This window comes from Xiphophorus maculatus, chromosome 21 (assembly GCF_002775205.1).
Source record: "Xiphophorus maculatus strain JP 163 A chromosome 21, X_maculatus-5.0-male, whole genome shotgun sequence".
Taxonomy (NCBI): Eukaryota; Metazoa; Chordata; class Actinopteri; order Cyprinodontiformes; family Poeciliidae; genus Xiphophorus; species Xiphophorus maculatus.
Window position 1 is genome coordinate 25,599,866 of NC_036463.1, and position 22,052 is coordinate 25,621,917.

General features: G+C 38.7%; 1 protein-coding gene across 1 annotated transcript in view; it reads left to right on the plus strand.

Moving 5' to 3' along the window:
• Positions 1-21,552, plus strand: part of LOC102218825 — a 78,656-nt gene extending 57,104 nt beyond the window's left edge. Inside the window, exons 11-13 of the mRNA XM_023326819.1 lie at positions 14,796-14,969; positions 16,263-16,436; positions 18,561-21,552. Of these exons, the coding sequence (XP_023182587.1) occupies positions 14,796-14,969; positions 16,263-16,436; positions 18,561-20,883 (2,671 nt within the window). The 3' untranslated portion in view covers positions 20,884-21,552. The remainder of the gene's footprint in view (positions 1-14,795; positions 14,970-16,262; positions 16,437-18,560) is intronic.
• The last annotated feature ends 500 nt before the right edge of the window (positions 21,553-22,052 follow it).

Below are 22,052 nucleotides of genomic sequence, written 5' to 3' on the forward strand. Positions count from 1 at the left end.
TCCTGAGTCACAAGGCAAGGTTGAGAGGTTGAACCAAACTATCAAACAAAAATTGGCCAAAGTATGTGCACATACCAAATTAAATTGGGTAGATGCCTTGCCTATTGCTTTGATGTCTGTTCGAATGTCTATTAATCAAACAACAGGGTTCTCTCCATTCGAGCTCCAGACCGGGCGGATTTTTCCAGGACCTGGGAGTCGCGTGCCTGGATGGCAAGGTGAACTTGCACATTTATCTCATAAAGATTTCTTTACTGAGTTACAGAGTCTGGCTGCGGAATTTGCAAAATACCAGACGGCACAGGAGCGTCCAGCTTCAGGACCAGTTCCAGGAATCGACTGGGTGCGCCTGAAGGTCATCAAACGGAAGTGGTCTGAACCTCGCTTCACCGGACCACACCGAGTAGTGGAGAGGACGTCCCATGCTGTTCGTCTACAAGGGAAAGGAGACACCTGGTTTCATTGGAGTCAGTGCACAGCAGCCGAGGAGCCACAGCGTGCGCTCCGAGACGTACAAGACGAGCTTCGACTTCAATCTTCGGACGAGGAGCAACGCCAGGCGCTTCCAGGAGGGAGTGTAGCAGGAATTCCTGCCACAACCACTTCAGGTTCCTGAAATTCAAAGTTCAAAAGGCTCGGACGGGCATAATAATCCTGTTCCGATGTCCTTACATTGAGGAAGAAGGAGATTTTATACTCTCCTTAAAAACTCACTGTTATATTGGCATAATAATCCAATTTTCAGTGAGCAACGGCTGTGAAGGTGGAAACTTGAGGTTTCCAACCGAGGAGGATCAGGCTACAAGAAGATCCACATTAACTCATTTTATTGCGAGTTTTCGTTTTTGCGAACTTTAAAAAAAAAAACTTTCGTCTTTGCGCGTAATTTTTATCATTTTTTGAAGAAGATTTCATATTTTGTTTTTTACAGACTATCAAAGAAAAAAAAAAAAGAAGAAAATATTGTATAATTCTTTATCTCTGCATGTTTTTGATTTGTGGCGAGTATTTTTAAGTTTCCAGAACACTCTTTAGTTAGTGTTATATGCATATCTTAGTCTTATTTTTGCATTTTTTACATTTTGGGGTGTTATGTGTACTGTGTTTTTGAGTTGCATTATGATAATTGAGTTTATGATTTTTTCATAATTGTAGAATGATAAGTGCCTTTCATGTTTAATTTTACCGGTGAAACTTTGCGGTTAAAAGGTGAGTATTAAAATTGTTGAATAACGCAGGATTAGATTTGACAGGTTTGCAGGATGGGGTTCATCTTAAGATACATGAACTGGGAGCGGAAGTTTTTGCTGGGTGTGTTTCTTGAACTCAATTTGCTGGGAATGTGGGTTTGCGGAGGATCCACGAGTGGACTCATTTCCTCACAGACACTTAATCTCCGACCGAGTTTTGTCGAGTGCGGAGTGTCTTGCGGAAATGCGACTGTTCGTGTGGAGCGTTCTTTGAGACCTCCTGTTGATAAGTGCCTCACTAAATATCGTGGGATTGAGTTGAACTATACTCTGGGTACTGTAACTAATTATCAAATTGATCTGTGTGAGGTAATTCGTCGCTGCTGGTCGACCCCTCAATCCTGGCAGAAGACGTCTGTGTATTTGTGTGGTGATCTGACCTTCCAGCGACATTGTATTACTCAGGAAACTGGGATTCGACACTTGTGTCCCACTTGGAAATCGGCCTTCAGATGGGTGGGATCAAGTTGGAGTCCACCGTATGCTCATAAATCTGTCACTGAATATGACAAGGTTACCATAAGAAGAGGGACTGTAAGACATTCTCCAGCGACGGGTAAAAATCCTTTGGTGTTAACCATTTCCTCGATGCACGATGTTTTCTTTAAACAGTATCCGGCAGATTCAGCTGTTTATTTGACTCTAGGTGCTTCAGTGGACGATAAAGATCCACTTGGGGTTATTAAAATTAATATGGTCAGACCTGAGGGGGAGGAAGACAGGGATATGGAAATTCCGGATCAGCATGCGGCTAAGATTGACTACACAGCAGTTTCACCATTGGACATCATTTAAACAGCGACTGGGTATAGGGAAAAAAAACTTATGGCTGAATTGGATGGTTCAAACGGCTAAGGAAACTAATATTGGGAACTGCATTGCATGTGCTACAGCTCGACCTCATTTGTTTACTGAGCCTGCCCCATTACACTTGGGAGATAGTTGGGGTTTTAATTGCATGCTGAGGTTAACAACTGAGGCAGATCCCGTAAATTGTGATGCGCTTGCCAAAATATATCCACCTATTAATAACTATACTCAGACGGGAACTTTTCTTCCGGTTAAGGGTAAAGGGTTGTATGTGTGTTTTAATTTTACTCATCTTAAGCCCGATTTCAATCTAGGACAGATTTCTAGTGATTGGTGTAATGTTACTTTGACAGCGGCCGGAATCGGGAGTTGGGCAAGAGCTGGACTTTATTATTTTTGTGGGGGTGATAGATTATATGTGCGTATTCCTCCTAAGACTGTTGGAGTATGTGCCATGACTCGCCTGGCTGTGCCACTTATGGTTGTGGGAGAAAGACTTGATCCTGTAGGACCGGAGCAGGTGCTCACCTTACAGACTCAGAGGCACAAGAGACAGGTGCGTAATACACGTTCTGATACTGCATTTGATTTGACTACTAATTCTCCCACTTATGTAGATGCCATCGGCGTGCCGAGAGGGGTCCCGGATCTATATAAATTGGCGGATCAAATTGCAGCAGGTTTTGAAAATATACCAGTGTTATCAGCTCTTTTTCCTATCACGCCGAATAAAAATGTTGATAGGATAAATTATGTCCATTATAATCTTTTGAGGCTAGCGAATCTAACCAGGGATGCTGTTGGGGGTTTGAAGGAGCAGTTAGCTCCTACTTCTTTAATGACAATTCAAAATCGGATGGCGCTGGACATGCTGTTGGCCGAAAAGGGTGGAGTCTGTTTTATGTTCCAAGAGAGCTGCTGTACTTTCATTCCGAACAATACGGCCCCTGATGGATCTGTCACTCGAGCGTTGGAAGGTTTGAGAATTTTGAGTAACACTATGCATGAACATTCAGGTATTGATGGCGGCTTGGACAGGTGGTTCTCTACTATGTTTGGTAAGTGGAAAGGGATTGTTATGTCATTGTTAGTTTCTGTGGCTACGTTTGTGGCCGTAATAGTCACGTGCGGATGCTGCTGTGTTCCGTGTATACGCTCGCTTATTATTAGGCTTATTGCAGTTTCAATTGAGAAGGGGAGCAGCGGCCCACCACCGCCACCGCCCTATCAGATGCTTTTTAGGGGAGCTGCTGATGGGGGGGTTGTGGAGCTGGGCGGTTCTATTTGACCAGGGGGAATTGGTATTTCATTTAGTATATTACGTAGTTTTAGTTCTTCTATTAGAAGGCATAATCGATTTGTTTGTGAGGTCTGATTCCTATAATTCTCAGACCTCAACAGGGGGAATTGTTAAGGAAATATGGCTATTTTTGATTGTTTAATATAGTTAAGCTAATGCCATGTGTGTTTAAGTAGATCAACATTCCTATTTGGACAAACTGAGGCAAGCTAAACGATCAGAGATAAACATTCTCCTGGCAGGGTTGTAACTTAGAGCAGCAATAAAACACTATGCTCTTGAAAGGCTTTAAATTAGTAGGCCATAAAGAATATCTTCCCCGGCTCACAGGTCAGAGGTCAGGGGTTTCCCAGGAGCTCAGAGCTGCATCTGGAGTTGATCACAACTTAGGAATTTTGGGAACACTTAAGGTTTAATTTCTGATATACCTTTTAATATTGGTAGTAATAGTGTGTTAGATTAAAGTATATTACCCAAGCTACAAGTACTAATCTAGTAAATCGAATGTATTTGAAAATGTACTAACTATGACAATATCGGAATCAAAAGAGAATGATTTGAATGTTATGTTTTACAGGTTAAAAAGACTTCTATCTCATTATTGTTTGTGATAAAGCAAAGGGTCAAATCTTTGGAGAAGCTGACTGCAGAGGAGCAAGATAGGTTTTGTGAAAATAACTTATAACTTTAATAACTAAAATGACTCTTGATATTTGTCATTAAAACTCAGGGGAAGGTCTAAGTTTTTTCCAAGGTCGCTCTTGGTTGGTCAAAACAGAGGTACGCCCTATTTGCATATATTAACAAAGAGAAACGCCTTCCCTAGAAAAAGGGAATGCGCAACAATAAAATTCAGACAACTGTCCTGTTATGCTTTTAAGCAACAGCTGTCTCCAAAGGATCCTTTGTTCTTTTTAATTCTTTTGTCTCAGGTAAAGAATGTATTTTTGTACTCTGAAGTTTTCTTGTTAAATTCATACGGTGTTTTCTATTGAATTAAACTCTGTATCTCTGTGACGTCATCGAGCCTCGCCGTCTGTTTTTTCCAGCCGTGACGGCATCCGCTTGCGATCCGGGCTAACAGGAGGAAAAGAGAGCCATGCTTTTTTTCAAAATTTAAGCTAACCTAATAAATTTCCTCCTTAATACTAGATAAACTGCATATTAATGTTAGTTAGGATGTGAAAAAAACAAAAGTACTTCTTCTTCTTCTTCTTCTTCTTTTTGTTTTATGGCGGTTGGCAAACAACTTTCAGGTGCATTACCGCCACCTTCTGGACTGGAGTATGAACCAGATGCCTAAGCCCTATAATCTCCCTATTAGACCTGTTTTTCTAAGAAACCTAAATACGGAATTAAAAACCACATCTCCAGATGATTTTTGTAGCAGATCTCTAATATTTAATTTAACTTTATTCCTATTTAACTCTTCTACTAATTCCTCTCTTTCTAGATTATATTTATTACATTCCATAAAAATATGTATAACTGTTTCCAACTTTCCACAAAAATTACATAACCCCGTACTATGTTTATTTATTATTTTCAAAGTACTATTTAACCCTACATGTCCAAATCTTAACCTAGATATAATATCTTCCTCTTGTTTATTCCTATTTTCCTTTCTACACTCCCCCACTTTTTTTTGAATACTATAATAAAACCTTGCCTTCTTTTCACCCTCCCATTGTTCCTGCCACTTCTTCTTGTAATATATTTTACTTATACTCTTTATCTCATTTTTACTATACTTAACTTTCAATTCAATTTCACTTCTCTTACTCGCACTCTTTGCAAATGTATCTGCTAATTCATTTCCAACTATTCCAATATGCGCCGGAATCCAAATAAATTTAACAGTAGATCTATTTATCCCCATTTTATGTATTGATTTATTTATATCTATCAATATGTCTTGTCTTGCTTCCGACTCTTGTTCCATAATACTTATTAATGCACTACTTGAATCGGAACAAATTAACACTTTCTTGTCACTTAATTCTTCACTCCATTTTAACGCCATTGAAATAGCCAGTAACTCTCCTGTGTATACATTCAAACTATCCGTTAATCTTTTATTTTCCATGATATTTAAATCTGGAATTATAAATGCTATCCCTACTCTATCATTTACCATTTTTGATGCATCTGTATATATTTGTAAGTATTCTCCATATTCCCTTCTTACGTATCTTTCCACCTCTCCTTCTACTGTCTGTCTTCCTTCTTCCAACAATGTTAAATCAACTTTCATTTCTTTTTGTATCCATGGCGGATTACATGAAAAATCCACTACCGGGCTAATTAAACATTGATCTAATCCTATTTCCTTTATTTCTTTATTTATTATCCATCCAAAACTATTTACATTTACATTCTTAACACTTTCTTGGCATGGTTGTAATATATTATTTATAGGATAACTTTTTTTATGCCCTTTTACGTTTGCCCAGAACCCTACTCCTAATTGTTTCCTTCTTAACTCCAATGGCATTTCCCCCATTTCTACCTGTAGTGCTGACACTGGTGTTGTCTTCATTGCTCCACAGCAAATTCTTAATGCTTGATACTGTAGTTTATCTATTTCTTTTAATAAGGTACTTGAGGCAGAATTATATACCACACATCCATAATCTATTATCGATCTAATAAGTCCAATATATAATATCTTCAAAGTTTTCCTACCTGCTCCCCATTCTTTACCTCTTAAACACCTCATGATATTTAATATTTTTTTACTTCTCTCTATTATTTTACTAATATGTATTTTCCATGTAAGCTTTTTATCAAACCATAAACCTAAATATTTGAATTTATCTACCCTTTCTACTTCTTTATCATACATTTTTAATTTTATCTTAGTGCCTACCTTCCTATTAGTAAAGTTAACAAATTTAGATTTTGAACTTGAAATTCGAAATCCCCATTCTAGCGCCCAATCTTCTACTTTACCTAACGCTTCTTGCATTTTATCATTTAGAAATTTTATATTTCTTCCCCGTTTCCAAATAAGACCATCATCCGCAAATAAAGTCATTCCAAACTTACCTTCGATTTTACTAAAATTATCATTAATCATTATTATAAATAACATTGGACTTATAATACTACCTTGAGGAGTGCCATTTTCAGTTAAACATTTTGAACTTACTTCATTTCCTATTTTAACTCTTATATTTCTATCAGTTAAAAAATCTTTAATCCAATTATAAATTTTACCTCTTAGCCCTATTTGTCTAATTTTAATCAGTAAACCTTCCTTCCATAACATGTCATATGCCTTCTCAATATCCAAGAACACTGCCATTAAAACCTCTTTATTCACCTGTGCTTTTCTGATTTCATGTTCAAGCTGTACCATAGGATCTGTTGTACTTCTTCCTTTCCTGAAGCCATATTGATATTTTATTTTTTCTCTCGATTCTAAGAAGTAAATTAATCTATTATTCACCATTCTCTCCATTACTTTTCCGACACAAGATGTTAACGCTATTGGCCTGTAACTTTCAGTTAACTGAGGATCCTTACCTGGTTTACATATAGGAATAATAATTGATTCTTTCCACTTATCTGGCAAAGTTCCTTCTTCCCATATTTTATTATATAGTTTTAGTAAAACTAATTTACTCCTTTCATTTAAGTTTTTAAGCATAACATAATTTATTTGATCCTCCCCTGGTGTTGAATTTTTTGTATTCTTTAATGCTTTTTTTAACTCTGTCATTGAAAACTTCATATTTATAGTATCATTATCAACCATTTCCTCATTTATTCTTTCATTATATTTTCTCATCGTAAATTCTCTTCCTTCTTTCTCTTCTTTACTAAGATTTTCATTACTATGCACTTTAGCTAAAACTTTTACTAATAACTCTACCTTATCTTTATCTTCTATAATCATATTTCCATTATTTTTCAGTATTGAGAATTTATATTCCTTTGACTTTCCTGACATTTTCTTAATTGTATTCCATACTCTATCTAATGCTGTAGTTTTTCCTAATGATTCACAATATTTACTCCAATAAAACTTTTTCGCATTTCTAATCTTCCTCCTGACTTCTGCTTGTTTCCTCTTATAACTAATTAAGTTTTGGAAACTAACATCTTTTTTAAGTGTTTTAAAAGCCTTATTCCTTGCTTTAATTGCCATTGTACATTCTATATTCCACCAGGGGACTATTCTTTTCTTTTTAATCCCTTTACCTTTTGGGATTGCTTCTTTTGCTACTTCAATAATATTCTTACTAACTTCTAAATTTAATTCGTTTATTGATTTATTTATATCTATATTTATCAATCTATTCTCACTCATATCTTTATATTTCCTCCAATCAGCGTCTTTAAACCTCCATCTTCCTTGAGTATTTACCTGTTCTTTTTCCATATCTAACTCAACTTCAATAAATATTGGATAATGATCACTGCCTATTGTACTATTTTTATTTATTTTCCATTTACAACTATCTGCCATACCTTGTGATACTAGAGTGAGATCAATAGCAGATTCCTTACCACTAATCACATCCAACCGAGTTCCTTCCCCATTATTTAATACTACCAATTCTTTTTCCTCAATTATTCCTTCTAAAATTCCCCCATTATAATCATCTTTCTCACCCCATAAAGTGCTGTGTGCATTAAAATCCCCACACCATATTAGCTTCTCTCCCCTGTGTTTAATTATATTTTCTAACTTTGCTTTATCTATTTTCTTACAAGGATTATAATAATTTATAATTTCTATACTTCCATTTTTTGTCCACACTTTAACTCCATTAAGCTCTAATTCCGTGTCCAATTGTATCTTAATAAATTTTATCTTTTCTTTTATACATATAGCACATCCTCCTCCATTTCCATTTCCTCTGTCTCTTCTTATAGTTGAATACCCACTAATACTAAACTGTAATGTTTGTTTTAACCAAGTTTCTTGAATGCAAATTACATCTGGTTTCTCCTTTAATCTATTAATAAAACCTTTAAACTCTTGACCATTAGCAATTAGACTTCTAGCGTTCCATTGTAATATTAAAATTATATGACTATTTGATTTGCTTCATTTTCACCTGATCCCTCTCCTTGTCTGAGTTCATCCTGAATTCTTTCCCATGATAAGTCTGTAACATTAAAGAATCTTACTGCTGCTTTCACTATGATTTTAATTTTTTCAGTTTTAGTCCTCGCTTGTTCTGAACAATTTATAATGTAGGCTAAGAACGGGATCAGTTTTTCTAGCGTGACATTATTTTGATCTTTACCTATCGTCTTCTTTTCTAATTTAGCTCTTTGACTTACCCCTGCACTTTTCACCTCCTTTACTGCTTCTGCATATGACATCCTCTTCTCTGTTTTTAGTTTTTGAACTTCTACTGCTTCTTTTCTCACCATACACCCTGCATATGCTGCAGTATGATCTCCTCCACAGTTGCAACATCTTATCGGCTTCTCTCCACATTCCCCATAAGAATGTTCTCCTCCACACCTACCACATCTTTGCTTCCCATTACATATTTTTGCTATATGTCCATATCTCTGACATTTGTAGCATCTCATCGGTGGAGGAATATAATTCCTAACACTGAAACTCAAATAACCAATCATTATTTTATCTGGTTTTTCTTTTCCTTTAAACTCTAATAGCACAGAAGTGCTATCCACTCTTTCTCCATTTCTGAAAGCTTGCAGTCGTCTGATATTTGTCACTTCTCCTCCTTTAATGATTTTCTTTAACTCATCTAAATTTTCTCCTAATGGAATCCCTGATATTACCCCTTTCATTCCTCTCTCTTCTCCCATTATTTTCCTCTCCGTTATTTCTCTTTTACAAATCGACTGTAATTTTAACGCTTTATTCTTTTGTTCAGCATTTTTACAGATAATCAACAGGCTTCCATCTCTTAACACTTTAGCTAATTCCACATCTCCAATTACTTTCTTTAAACCAATAGATAGAGTGATTGGACTCACTCCTGTCAAATCCTGTCCAGCTCTGAACTTCAAAATTACCTTGAACTCCTCCATCATTACTTTCTTTCGTGTCTCGACGTTTTCCTCCTCATCTTCGAGAGATCTTTTTCCTGTATTTATCCCTTTCTTACCCTTATCTTTTCCTCCTCCACCTTTCTTATTTTCTACCACCGACCAACTTGTTTCCATTCCTTCATCCTCTGAGCACCCTCCACTACTACTAGCCATCTTAGTTCACTCACAGTCCAGATTATGCCTCTAAACCGCTCTTCCACTTCTTAGCTTCTCGTGACCGAACCACGCTCCGTCCGAGTTGCCTCTTTCCGTCATTGGTTGTGTCTGTTTCTGCGCTGATACTTTGGATCCGTTCAACACAGTCAAGACTCACACACACACTTCCAACAAAAGTACTTGCTCTCTTTCTGCCTTAAAAATATGTTAACCACTAAAGGAGTAAAAATACAGAAACAGGGAACCACGATGAAGCAGCTATGATGACTGTTGGAAATCAAATATAATTCTTACTGTATATTATCAGTACAGTACCACTACTGTAATGTGTAAACAGTAAATTACTGCAACTTCAAAACATACAGTAAGTTACTGTAATACTATGTACTTTACCCATAATGCAATGCAAACTACAATAACTACTTGTAAAGATGTCTTATGGTAGGGTGACCAAACGTCCGTATTCCCCGGGACATGTCCGTATTTCACGTCCTGTCCCGGGCGTCCCGGGTTTTTTTTAGAAAGTGAGGAAATGTCCTGTTTTTTAAATTACCTTCATTGGACCATTATATTTACAGGCACTAGGGCACTGCGCACGGCCCTGCGTGTGACGTAATCCCTGAGCCGCGTCAGTGCGGGCAGCCCTGTTCTTAATCAGAAGATAGATAGCGTGGCTGTCAGTACGCCAACAACATACGAAAGCGCAAATGTATGTTTACCTACTATTTACAAAAGAGTTTCCCCGCTTTCAGACCCCCCCCCCCCCTCCCCCCTCGCTACAACGTGTCCTGGTTTTCCCAACTGAAAATATGGTCACCCTATTTATGGTAGTTTTACTGGGCATTTTGTGGTATTTAACTGTAATAAATACAGCAAAGGCTAACAGTGTATGATGACCGTTGGGAATCAAATATAATTCTTACTGTATATTATAAGTACAGTACCACTACTGTAATGTGTAAACAGTAAATTACTGCAAATTCAAAACATACAGTAAGTTACTGTAATACTATGTACTTTACCCATAATGCAATGCAAATTACAGTAACTACTTGTAAAGATGTCTTATGGTAGTTTTACTGGGCATTTTGTGGTATTTAGCTGTAGAAAATACAGCAAAGGATAACAGTGTAAGTTTCAGCTGATTCGTCTGCCTTTTCACTGTAATGGTCTCGCTATGGTGTCTTGAACCAACGCTAACCATCAGCCAAACTCCTTTCACACGAGTCAGGATTTGTCAGCTCCTCTTTATTTTCCATGTAGAACGGAGTGAAACTGCAAAAACAAACAACTCAGAAAAAGCTCAAAGCAGCTAATAGAAATGTTTCAGATACAGTTACATAAGTACAAAACAACGCTACGTAATGGGCTAAAATATCTTAACAGCCTGCTAGCAATGACGTAGGAAACAATCAACTCGCTCACATTTATCTTCAGAACCAACATAAATTCAATAGACAACTCACTCAGTCTTACACGTTAACACAAACGCCCATTCTGAACTACAAGATGTCACTTACAGACATTGCCTCGAAGAAACCGAACACAATGCGACACCCACAACAGACACATCGGTCCATTTGCTCCACCGCTAGCCAGACAAACGCACTAAGCAACATAAAAGTAAAGCATTGTTAAGGAAGAATATTTTATAAATTAACTTTGGAAAAAAGTTTGGCTCTCTCTTCCTCTAGATCCCAGGTACTCTCAGCGGGCGACGTGCGGCCACAAAGAAAGCAACAATGCGTGTTGACGTCACAGTTATTACAGAGTTTAATCCCATACAAAGCAACGTATGAATCAACAACAAAACCGCAGAGGAACAGAGATATACATTCATTACCTGAGACAGGAAAAAATAGAGAAAGAAAAGACAAAGAAAAAGGCAAAGACGCGTCTTTGGAGAGAGCTGATGCAAAAAAGCAAAATAGTGGCAGCTATCTGAATTATTACTCCTGTGCACGAACTCTTATACTGAAGGTGTGTCTTTCCTTTTTAATATATTCAATTAAGGCGTACCTCTGGTTGACCAACTGGAAGCTACCTTGGACACTCAGAGAAACTTAGAACTCCCCCTAATTTACACCAAAGATCAAAGGCCATTTGCTCTCTGGTCCAACAAAAGAGCCAACAGCTGCATCCTGGCCTCCTGGGTTCTACGGTCATTTTGGGTACAGAAAAACATAAGATAAGATTTCACAGATACCTGTGGAATCCGGAGTCTCTCTCGTTATCTCTCCTTACATAAATTCTCAGGACAAACTTAAGTCCAGTAATTTGGTTCAAGGAAAGGTTATCTTCCCAAAACCCCATTTAGCATAAATCCTGAGCAATTTTCTAATACTAAACAAAACATTTTCATTCAAACAATTTCCATTTGATTCTGATATTGTCACAGATAGTACAATTTTCAAATACATTCATCATTTACTAGATTAGCAGTTCTAAAATTAGATAATACAATCTTCGTTAAAAACATGCTATTAGTACTTAGAAAAATGTCTTAGAAATTAAATGTTAGTGGTTTCAACATTCTATGTTGTATTCAGTTTTACACCATCCCAGATGTTGGTTCTGGAAGACTTTTGATCTTCTGTGAACCAAACAGGCTTCTCTCCTCCAGGCTCAAGTGATACTGCCCTCCAGGAGATGCTAGTTTTATGGCCTCCTGTCCTCTGTTAACACAGCAGGAGCCTCATTGAGAGATCCCCTTTGATCTGCATTTGGTTCCTGTACATTGAATACTTACCCATCAATAGTTTAGTTTTAAATCCTTAACACAAACCTGTTCAAAATTAAGAAATTTGTTCAAAATAAGAATGTTCAATATACCTCTTAGACATGCCGTAAGATTAACTGTATTAAGCACTAAAAATAATCATTTTTCCTCAACAGCATAAAGTATGGTATAAAGTATTTGTATGGCACCTTGCTGCCATACAAAATAAAACACCCACAGTTCACAGTTTACAAGACAACTTACAGGACAAGAGATGAAAATATTCTGCATTAAATATTTATCCAGTACCGAACGTTACTGGCTTATTGTTGCTAAACAAGCTTATTAGAGCGTGTTTAACAACTGGCTGGCACACTACTGCCACCTAGTGGTGGAAACTAAGAGCCTGGATTCTGACGGCAACATCTATGATTTCTGTAAACTTTATTCCACCACTGCCCACAGGTAAAAACCTGGGGGTTTCTTGCAGCCCTCTAGGTGGCGCTGGTGGCCCAACTGTGGCCCTGTGGTGAAGAATGGCTGCTTTAACTGGTTCTGTTGGACTGTTGGCTTCAGCTCACATCTTTTATTCTTTATTCAGATTTAGGCATTGCTGCTTGTCAAAGATCAGCTGTGATGATCCGGCCTCAGCTCTGAACTCCGACCCCTCACCTCTGACTGGACTGGAGCTGAGCAGCAACAGCATCAACCTGGGAGATGCTAGAGTGAAGTAGATCTGTGATATTCTACAGACTGGATGCAGAATACAACGATTACAGTAAGAAACAGAGTCTTAATTTATTGCTGATATTTCTGATGTGAAGTCGTGACCAGAGATCAGTCCAGATGGTTAAGAGCTGCTCTCATGTAAAAGTGGCTGCAGGGAGGAAACAGGAAATGGAAAATCACCAAAATCCCCAGAATAAGGGCGAGCAAAGAGCTGAGGCTGCATCTGCAGCTCCAACTTCACATTTACTGATTGATTTTCTTTCTTTAGATATAAAAACTATTAAAGAGGAATAATAAAATGTTATGTGTTCATGTCATTTATTTGAATGTTTTTAATTTTTAACATCAGCTTCTGGAAGCTATGGAGGCTTAAAGGTGGCAAAATTAAATGAATAAATATGCCATGAAATAAATATTTGTAAATCTCCCTTTAATAAATTAAATGTGGCATAATGCCAATAAATGATTAAATGTTCCACTAAATAATTGAATATATTATGAAACAAGCCATGAACAGCAGCTGACCCCCATCACAGGTGTTTTACCAAATTCTGTGACCCATCATATTCTGATTGCTCTTGTTTGTCTTCAAGATGTTCATGTAGATAAATGCTCGCTATCGCCCCCTGTGGTCACAGAACATGGTGCACCACCTGGTCCAGGTGTTTGACGTTGTGGTGGAAAACTTTCCAATCAGTCTGGAGTCGATGTCTTGGTTTGAGTCTATAAATAACTCCAATGACTTTGATCAACTTTCTAATTGATCTGCTACAAACTGGCTGAGCAGCTCCAGCCTCTGTGTCTCTAGCTCGCTCTAAAATGTCTCACCAGTTCAGGTCAGAGGTCATTCAGGTTCTGCATGAACAGAGCCGCCATGTTGGAACACAAACCAACAACAGAACCAATCAATGATTAGACAGGATTAATGTTAGCCCCGCCCACTGAGGGTGATGGGTTTGAAATGATTTAATGACAAGATGCTCAGACAGCAGCCATGAAATAAATCAATACAGGGAAACACTTAAAATATTTAAAATAAAACATTTCTTTAAATCAGTAGCTCCCAAAGATTTTCTGGCCCCTATGGATCACAATAAAATCCCCCAAAATAAAAAAGAATCAACTGGACTCACATCGTTCAACCAGACATAAACCTAAACACACATTTAGTTTTCAAACTCCACTGAAGTTTATTTCTCACTTCAGGTTGAAACAAAACAAACTACAAACCATCTTTACAGTCAAACACTTTTGTGTAACAGTTTATTTTTTCATCCATAACGCTTCCTGCCCCCCTGCAATGGCACTGAGCCTCCACTAGGGGGCGCGCCCCACACTTTGGGAACCGCTGCATTAAAAGGACATTTTATTATTTAAATTCATTTCTAAAGGTAGATTTTATTGGACATCTAATTATTTAACTGCATATTTCAGAATTTCATTATATATTCAATTATTAATGTATTAAAGAACTTTGTGATATTTTAAGTGTTTTTAATAATTTTATGATGCATTTATTGAATTAATGGGAGATTTAAATGTATTTCGTTTTATCTTCATTTAATTTTGTGATTTCTCACATCCTGTCTGTCAGGAACAAATCTATAATCAATAATTGATACTTCAGTACTTTGATCAGACATGGAATAATTTTTCTGACTAAAATCCTGCAATTGAAGCAGCAGCATGTTGGCATTAATATTCATGAGACTCTTTAACTGGTTCTGTTGGACTGGTTAACCTGCATCCTGTTGGCTTCAGCTCACATCTTTTATTCTTTATTCAGATTGAAAAGCTGCAGTTTGTCAGAGATCAGCTGTTCTTCTCTGGTCTCAGCTCTGACCTTTAACCCCTCACATCTGACTGAACTGAACCTGAGCAACAACAACCTGAAAGATTCTGGAGTGAAGGAGCTCTGTGGTTTCCTACAGAATCCAGAATGTAAACTACAACGATTACAGTAAGTCACCATGTTTTAGTTTATTGCTGATGTTTGTGATGTGAAAGTTTTCTTGCCACTAACCTGCAGACGTCTGGCTGATATTCTACTGATCCACTCTGAGGGTCTTCATGGTAAAGTCTGCTTTCTTCTTCTATGGTTTGGTCAAATTAAAGCTTCTGTGTTTTTTAGAAATGGGGAAAACTGCTGATAGACGGGAAGATGGAATCAGTTAAAATACTGATGTCAGTTTAATGTTTGAATCTCTTTAAAGTGGAGGAGCTCAGATAAGTCGGCCAAGATTTCCTGAATTGTGGGAGATCATTTCTGGGCTGATATTTCCATGTGAAGCTGATCTTATCCACTGATCTTCTCTTCCTCAGCAAAGGTCTAAATATCAGCCACTGTCCTCTTTAGCAGTGACAGGTTTGCCTGACAGGCCGACCCGGGAGGTTGTGTCTGCATGTTTATGGTCAACAGTAGTGATCCTAGTGTTGCCAGGCAGAATCAGCAGGTCAGGATTTTTCACATGTTGGACCAGAAAACTGCAGCCAGTTCAGCTCCACTTTCAAACCTTCATGAAATCAGTTTTTCTACATTTCCTACAGATTGACTTTGTAACAGTTCAGTTTCTATTCTGTGAATAATTTGATAGAATTCATCTGAAAATCAAAGTTCATATCTTCTGCTGTAAGAAACATTTTCCTGAGTTTGTTCCTGGACTTGGAGCCAGAGATTCATTTAGTCTCTGAGTTGGACCGGCTGATCTGAGGTCAGAACCAGACGGCATTCGGACTGGAAATCCCCCTCATGTGGAGAAGGTCAAAGGTCATTCAGCCCAGTCTAGAAAAGTGAAGTTCAGATTCTAGAATCTGACAGGAACATATCTATAATCAATGATTGATGCTTCAACACTAAAATCCTCCAACTCATCATGACCCAGTACCAGGTTCTGGTTCTGGTTCTGGTTCAGCTCCTAAAGTCACTTTGACATTAAATATTCTCCATGACTTCATGTCTTTATGACTGATGAATAATGAAATAGTTGAATTTCTCTGCATTAATCTCCATTAGTTGGTTTTTCCTCCTGATTGTTGGTTTTGTGTGAAACTTGGATGATTTGCTGCAGAAGCTGAGTTTGTATTGATGGAGCTGCTGGTGGAGCTGACAGAGTTTAAGAGCTGAAGTCAGCAGGTCTTTATTGAAGCAGCAGCATGTTGGCATTAATATTCATGAGACTCTTTAACTGGTTCTGTTGGACTGGTTAACCTGCATCTTGTTGGCTTCAGCTCACATCTTTTATTCTTTATTCAGATTGGAGGACTGCAGTTTGTCAGAGATCAGCTGTTCTTCTCTGGCCTCAGCTCTGACCTTTAACCCCTCACATCTGACTGAACTGAACCTGAGCAACAACAACCTGACAGATTCTGGAGTGAAGGAGCTCTGTGGTTTCCTACAGAATCCAGAATGTAAACTACAACGATTACAGTAAGTCACCATGTTTTAGTTTATTGCTGATGTTTGTGATGTGAAAGTTTTCTTGCCACTAAACTGCAGACGTCTGGCTGATATTCTACTGATCCACTCTGAGGGTCTTCATAGGAAAGTCTGCTTTCTTCTTCTATGGTTTGGTCCAGTTAAAGTTTCTTTGTTTTATAAAACACAAGCAGTTCATCCTCCCACCGTCACATCCAACCAATCACAGAGTTCATTTCACAAATTACACCTGCAGAGAGAAGGTCAAAGGTCAGATTGGAGACTAAAGGCTGATAAAACTCTGATATTAGGATAATTAAATGTCTTAATATCTACAAACAATCAGATATAAAATCTGATAAAATGCCATTATGTCCAAGACAGACTGAGGCTTAATTTACTAAATAATGATGTTCATCCACATCTCTGACCTTCTGATCATAAATGATCAATAAACCATCATTGATAAAACCACAAACTTTATTAATCTGTAAAGATGAACAGATGTAGAAACATCAGGAATCAGTTTGACATTTAAAATTAATCTGAACTGAAATATTAGAGCTTAGTCCAACAGAAACAGTTACATTTTAATACAGCAGCATCAATTTAAGTAAATTATCTGAAAATATTATGGAAATATTTTCCAAGCTGTGAATAAATGTGATTTAAACAAAGTATTCCCTCCCCTTTCCTTGGTTATTTCTAATTTCCAGTGTCTGAGGTGAAGCAGCAGGAATCCTGTGAGTTTGTGACAGATGTAGCAGTAAGTTGTGACGTTGACAGAAGGAGCTGGATGGACGCACGGTGGGACAGCTGATAGCAGAGCAGCTTTATTTCTAGGCAACTTTAAACAGCCACAGGACCAAAGAAGACATGAAGAAGCAGTCACATGATCCAATAATCCACCAATAAAACCATCAATAGGAGATAAACATCAATACAACAGCCCTGATTAAAATAATAAGATAATCATACAGTCAGTCAGAATGAAGTCAATGGAAATAGAGCAAAATAACATTAAAATGACAAAATTCAAAACCAATTTAAAGTTATAATCTCAGATGGTTTTTAGAAGGGATTTATAATTAGACTGGGAAGAGACCTGTCTGATGTCCAAGGGAAGAACATCCCATAATGTAGGCGTTGCTATAGCAACAGCATGGTTTCCTCTGAGCTTAGCTTCATCTTCCCTGCTGTAACAGCTGGGTCAAGTAGGTCGGGGTGAGGCCATGAAGAGCTTTAAAGCAGATCAAATTATTTTAAAATGAATCCACACATTCAGGAAGTGAGGTCGGACATTCAGGAAGTGATGTCACACATTCAGGAAGCAGCTAAAAGACCGGCAGCAGCATCTGGATCCTCCTGTTCTGATGCTCAGTCTGAACTACAGCTAGTTTTCTTCAACAGGTTTCAACATTTTTCCAGAAGAGTCTGAAATGTTTTCCAGATGTGGTTCAGAGTAAAACCTGGAAAATGAATATTTGTTATTGGCTCCACCTTTTTAACTGGAGCAACATTGACCTTTGACCTTTTAGCCTCCAGTTAAATTTCACCTCGGATGTTTGGAGGAAGAAATCTGATATTTGTTGTGAATTAGTTCTTGTTGCCATGGTAACAACGTTGATATCAGGTTGGTTGTGATGCAGCATCCTGTGTAACAATATATCAGGTAGAATCAGTTCTGTTTCCACTCATGTATTCATGTGTTTATGAATGAGTGAAGTGTAATTATTGCAGCTGTTGATCCTTCAGATAAATCACTCAGTTCCACTCAATAGAAGGTTAAAGGTCACTGTGGAAATGAGCTGCTTCCATTCAATCACTGCAGCATTCATTAACAGCTCTAATGTCACACTTTGGTTCTTAAAGTCCATTTTAATTCCCGACCAGAACCACTGAAGGCCCGACTGAAATATTCTAACAACACGTCATAATAACATGTTCTGGTTCTGCTGGTTTGGACTCTAGAAACCAGTTTTACTGGATCAAATATTAAACATCAGTTCATCATGTTTCTGGGACTTTTACATTCAGTGAAATTAATTTTCTACATTTTTATTATTAATTTGTTCATATTTCAGTTTTAACCTGCATCCTGTTGGCTTCAGCTCACATCTTTTTTTCTTTATTCAGATTGAGGAGCTGCAGTTTGTCAGAGATCAGCTGTTCTTCTCTGGTCTCAGCTCTGAAGTCCAACCAACATCTGACTCAACTGGACCTGAGAGGAAACAGAGACCTGAAAGATTCTGCAGTGAAGGAGCTCTGTGGTTTCCTACAGAATCCTGATAGCAAAATACAACAATTAATGTTACCCTCCAACACTCGGCTCATCAACGTATCACCACCAGCTGCAACTTCTACATCCACTGCAGCTACGTCTTCGCCGAGACTCGACTTCTCTCTTTCTCATCAAGATGAATCACACAGTCAGTATGTGGGACCTTCCATGACAGATAGGCAGATGACTGGGATTTTTAATTTTCCCACCTTAATTCCACAAAGTAAGAAAGTTTCCACAGAAAAGCCTCCAGAACTTGTTGACAAGTTAGAACCACCGTGTTTAAAATACAGCAGACAAGATACAGCAGGAAACAACCAAGATGTAATAATGGAGTCGGTTGGACATGTGAGCCACTCCGTCCCAAACAGATCAGCCTCTACTGACCTTCCTCAGATTTCAAAGGTCAGGAAACGAGGTTCGCTCAGGAGGAGAAAAATATCTAGATATCAATCAAACTCTGCAATAGAAATGGAAGAAAGGCATCAGGAGCATAAAAATAAATCATTATATCAAAGAGAAAAATCCTCTTTCACAAACGCACCTTCACAGCCCTGGATACCCTTACTTAGGTTTGATTCGCAAGGCAATGCTTCTTCAACTCAACATTCTCTGAGTTCATCAACTAGTAAAAAAGAATCTGTAGGTTCTGGTATCAAAATGGAAACTCTGAGCAAAGAGTTGAAGCAGACAGAAAACCCTGCAGCTGATGAGGATCAACTGGAAAGACCTGAAGATCTTGAGTACGTCCCATCACCCAACATTTTAACATCTTTATCTCTCCAACAGCCTCTCACCACAGATTCCTCAGAGGAGGAAACAATCAGCAGCTCAATGGATCAGATTGTTTCTCCTTCCTCTGATCCAACTCAGAGCCACTCCGTCCCAAACAGATCAGCCTCTACTGACCTTCTCCAGACTTCAGGATCTGGTTTGAGAAGAAGAGACCTCAGTAACTCGTCTCCTTCTCTCCTCTGTCCTCTGATTCATCAGGATCCTCCTCTAGACGTCAGTATCTTACCCCGAGCTGCTAGTTTACCCAACATGAAGCTCCACAGCAGCTTTGAGGAGTTTACTCCTGGTTTCTGTGGAGATGCAGATGATGAAACCTACTGGTTCCAGTGCTCCAGTCCAGGCCTGTACCAGTGCAGAGTGAGCGGCCTGGTGTTTGACATGAAGGGAGGAGGAGACGTGTTTTACAGGGTTGTTCCCTGGAACAGGAGATTACTGAGCCCACATGGCAAGAAGCCTGCAGGACCTCTGTTTGACATCAGCTGCCAGCAGCAGTCTGTGGCTCAGCTTCATCTCCCTCACTGTGAGGTCCGCTCCACAGGACGATGTCACTTCCTGTCCGTCGCTCATCTACACGACGAAGGCGTCGAGTTCATCGGGCCTGAGAGGATCACAGAGACTCACATCATCATCAGCATCACAGGGTTTTCTGCTTTTGGGAACGTCAAGGATGAAGATTCTCCTCCTGACCCGGTCCGAGCCTTGGTTCTGCTGTTCTACAAACCTCCAGCTGATCCTGAGTCAGAACACAAGATTAATGTGTTGATGCTGCCAAAGAACGTTGTTCTCAACAATGTGCTGCGTTTCAGGAAGAAATTAGACAATAATGAAAGATTCCTGGAGACGCCTCCAAATTGTAAACTGCAGCCGAATCAGGTTTACTCCCTGTCTGTCTCTCCTGGTGGCGACTCGGTTCTGGTTCAGCCCGAAGAAGCCGAGTTTGATGCAGAATCCTATGAAAACTACGTCCCAACGTTCCAGGTGGTTTATGAGGAAATGATGAAACACGTCAGTCTGTCTCTGAGGGACAGCAACTCCTGCATCGTCTGGGAGAGACGGGTTTGTCTTTCTGCTGCCGGAGTCAGAAGATCCTGTGGACCGACCCGACAGAACCTGAGTCCAAAAGAGCAACTGATAGAGATAAGGATCAACTTCATAGATGGGATATCAGGACCGGTTCTGAAGAGTTTGATGGATAATCTGCTGAAGGAAAAAATCATCAATGACTCTGAGATGGAGGCAGTGGAGGCAGAGAGAACCAGAAGAGACAAAGCTCGAGTTTTAATCGACACGGTGAGGAGAAAAGGAGATGATGCAAGTTCTGAGATGATCCACTTCCTCTGTGAGCTCGACCACCACTTCTCTGAACATCTGGGGCTGATGTGAGGAAGAATCAGGCAGAATGTAAAAACTAATATTGAGACCACTGAGAGTTAATTTTTCTGTTAAACTGAAAATGTTGAACCTTCAGTGAAGCTTCATTGTTTTGATTAAAAATGATGTTAAACGTTGCAGAGGTTGGAGATACCTGCAGAAAGATCTGAGCTGAATATTACTGAGCTGGAAGTGAAGAACAAACCATCAGGCCTGGTGGTTTGTTTCTGTGGTGCGACAAACACGAAGAAACACTTTTATTTCTGCCCTCCAGGGGGTTTACGAGTACTGACACATACTGACCAGGCTAAACCATACAATGATGCCAACAAGAAAGCAGCATTACAACACGGTCAACAGAAATTACGACAACCACCGGCGCACCAGCTTCCTCATACATACAAAGGCAGCGCGCCAGTATGGCTCCCATTCATACCTTAGTGACAGTCACACCCACCTCCACGCTCCCACCACCCACGTGCCAAAGTCGTGTCTCCTGCCACTTCAGCAGCTGCCCACCCCAATCATACACTGTGGAAATGGGATTCAGACTTCAGTGGTCCAACTTGATTTCATTGCTTGTTGTGTTTTATTATATGTCCATTATATGTTCCATTATTGCAGTGCTTCTCAATTCCGGTCCTCAGGCCTCCCTGCTCTGCATGTTTTAGATGTACCTCTATTCCAGAGCAGCTGATTCAAATGATTGCATGACCATCAAGTGCTGCAGAAACCTGTTGATCACCCATAGATTCAATTAAGGTGTGTAGCAGAAGGGAAACACCTAAAACATGCAGGGCAGGGGGGCCTGAGGACCGGAATTGAGAAACGCTGGTTTATTGGAAGATGAAAGTGCTCAATTAAGAATAATTTGTCAAATAAACATGTTATTTCTATATGTGAAATTAAAAAAAACTGTTCCAAACTGTAGATAAAAAATATTCACTCACATTTTTATTTAATAAAGATAGAATAGAATAGAATAGAATTCAACTTTATTGTCATTGCACTGTCACAAGTACAAGCAACGAGATGTAGTTTGCATCTATCCAGAAGTGCTCTACGAGATATAAATATTTATTTACAGATGTACAAGACTATGTATGTATGGACTATAAGGGGTTATAGCAAGAGATATAGATATTGTGTATAAATATAAATATGGGAGCTATATGCACAGA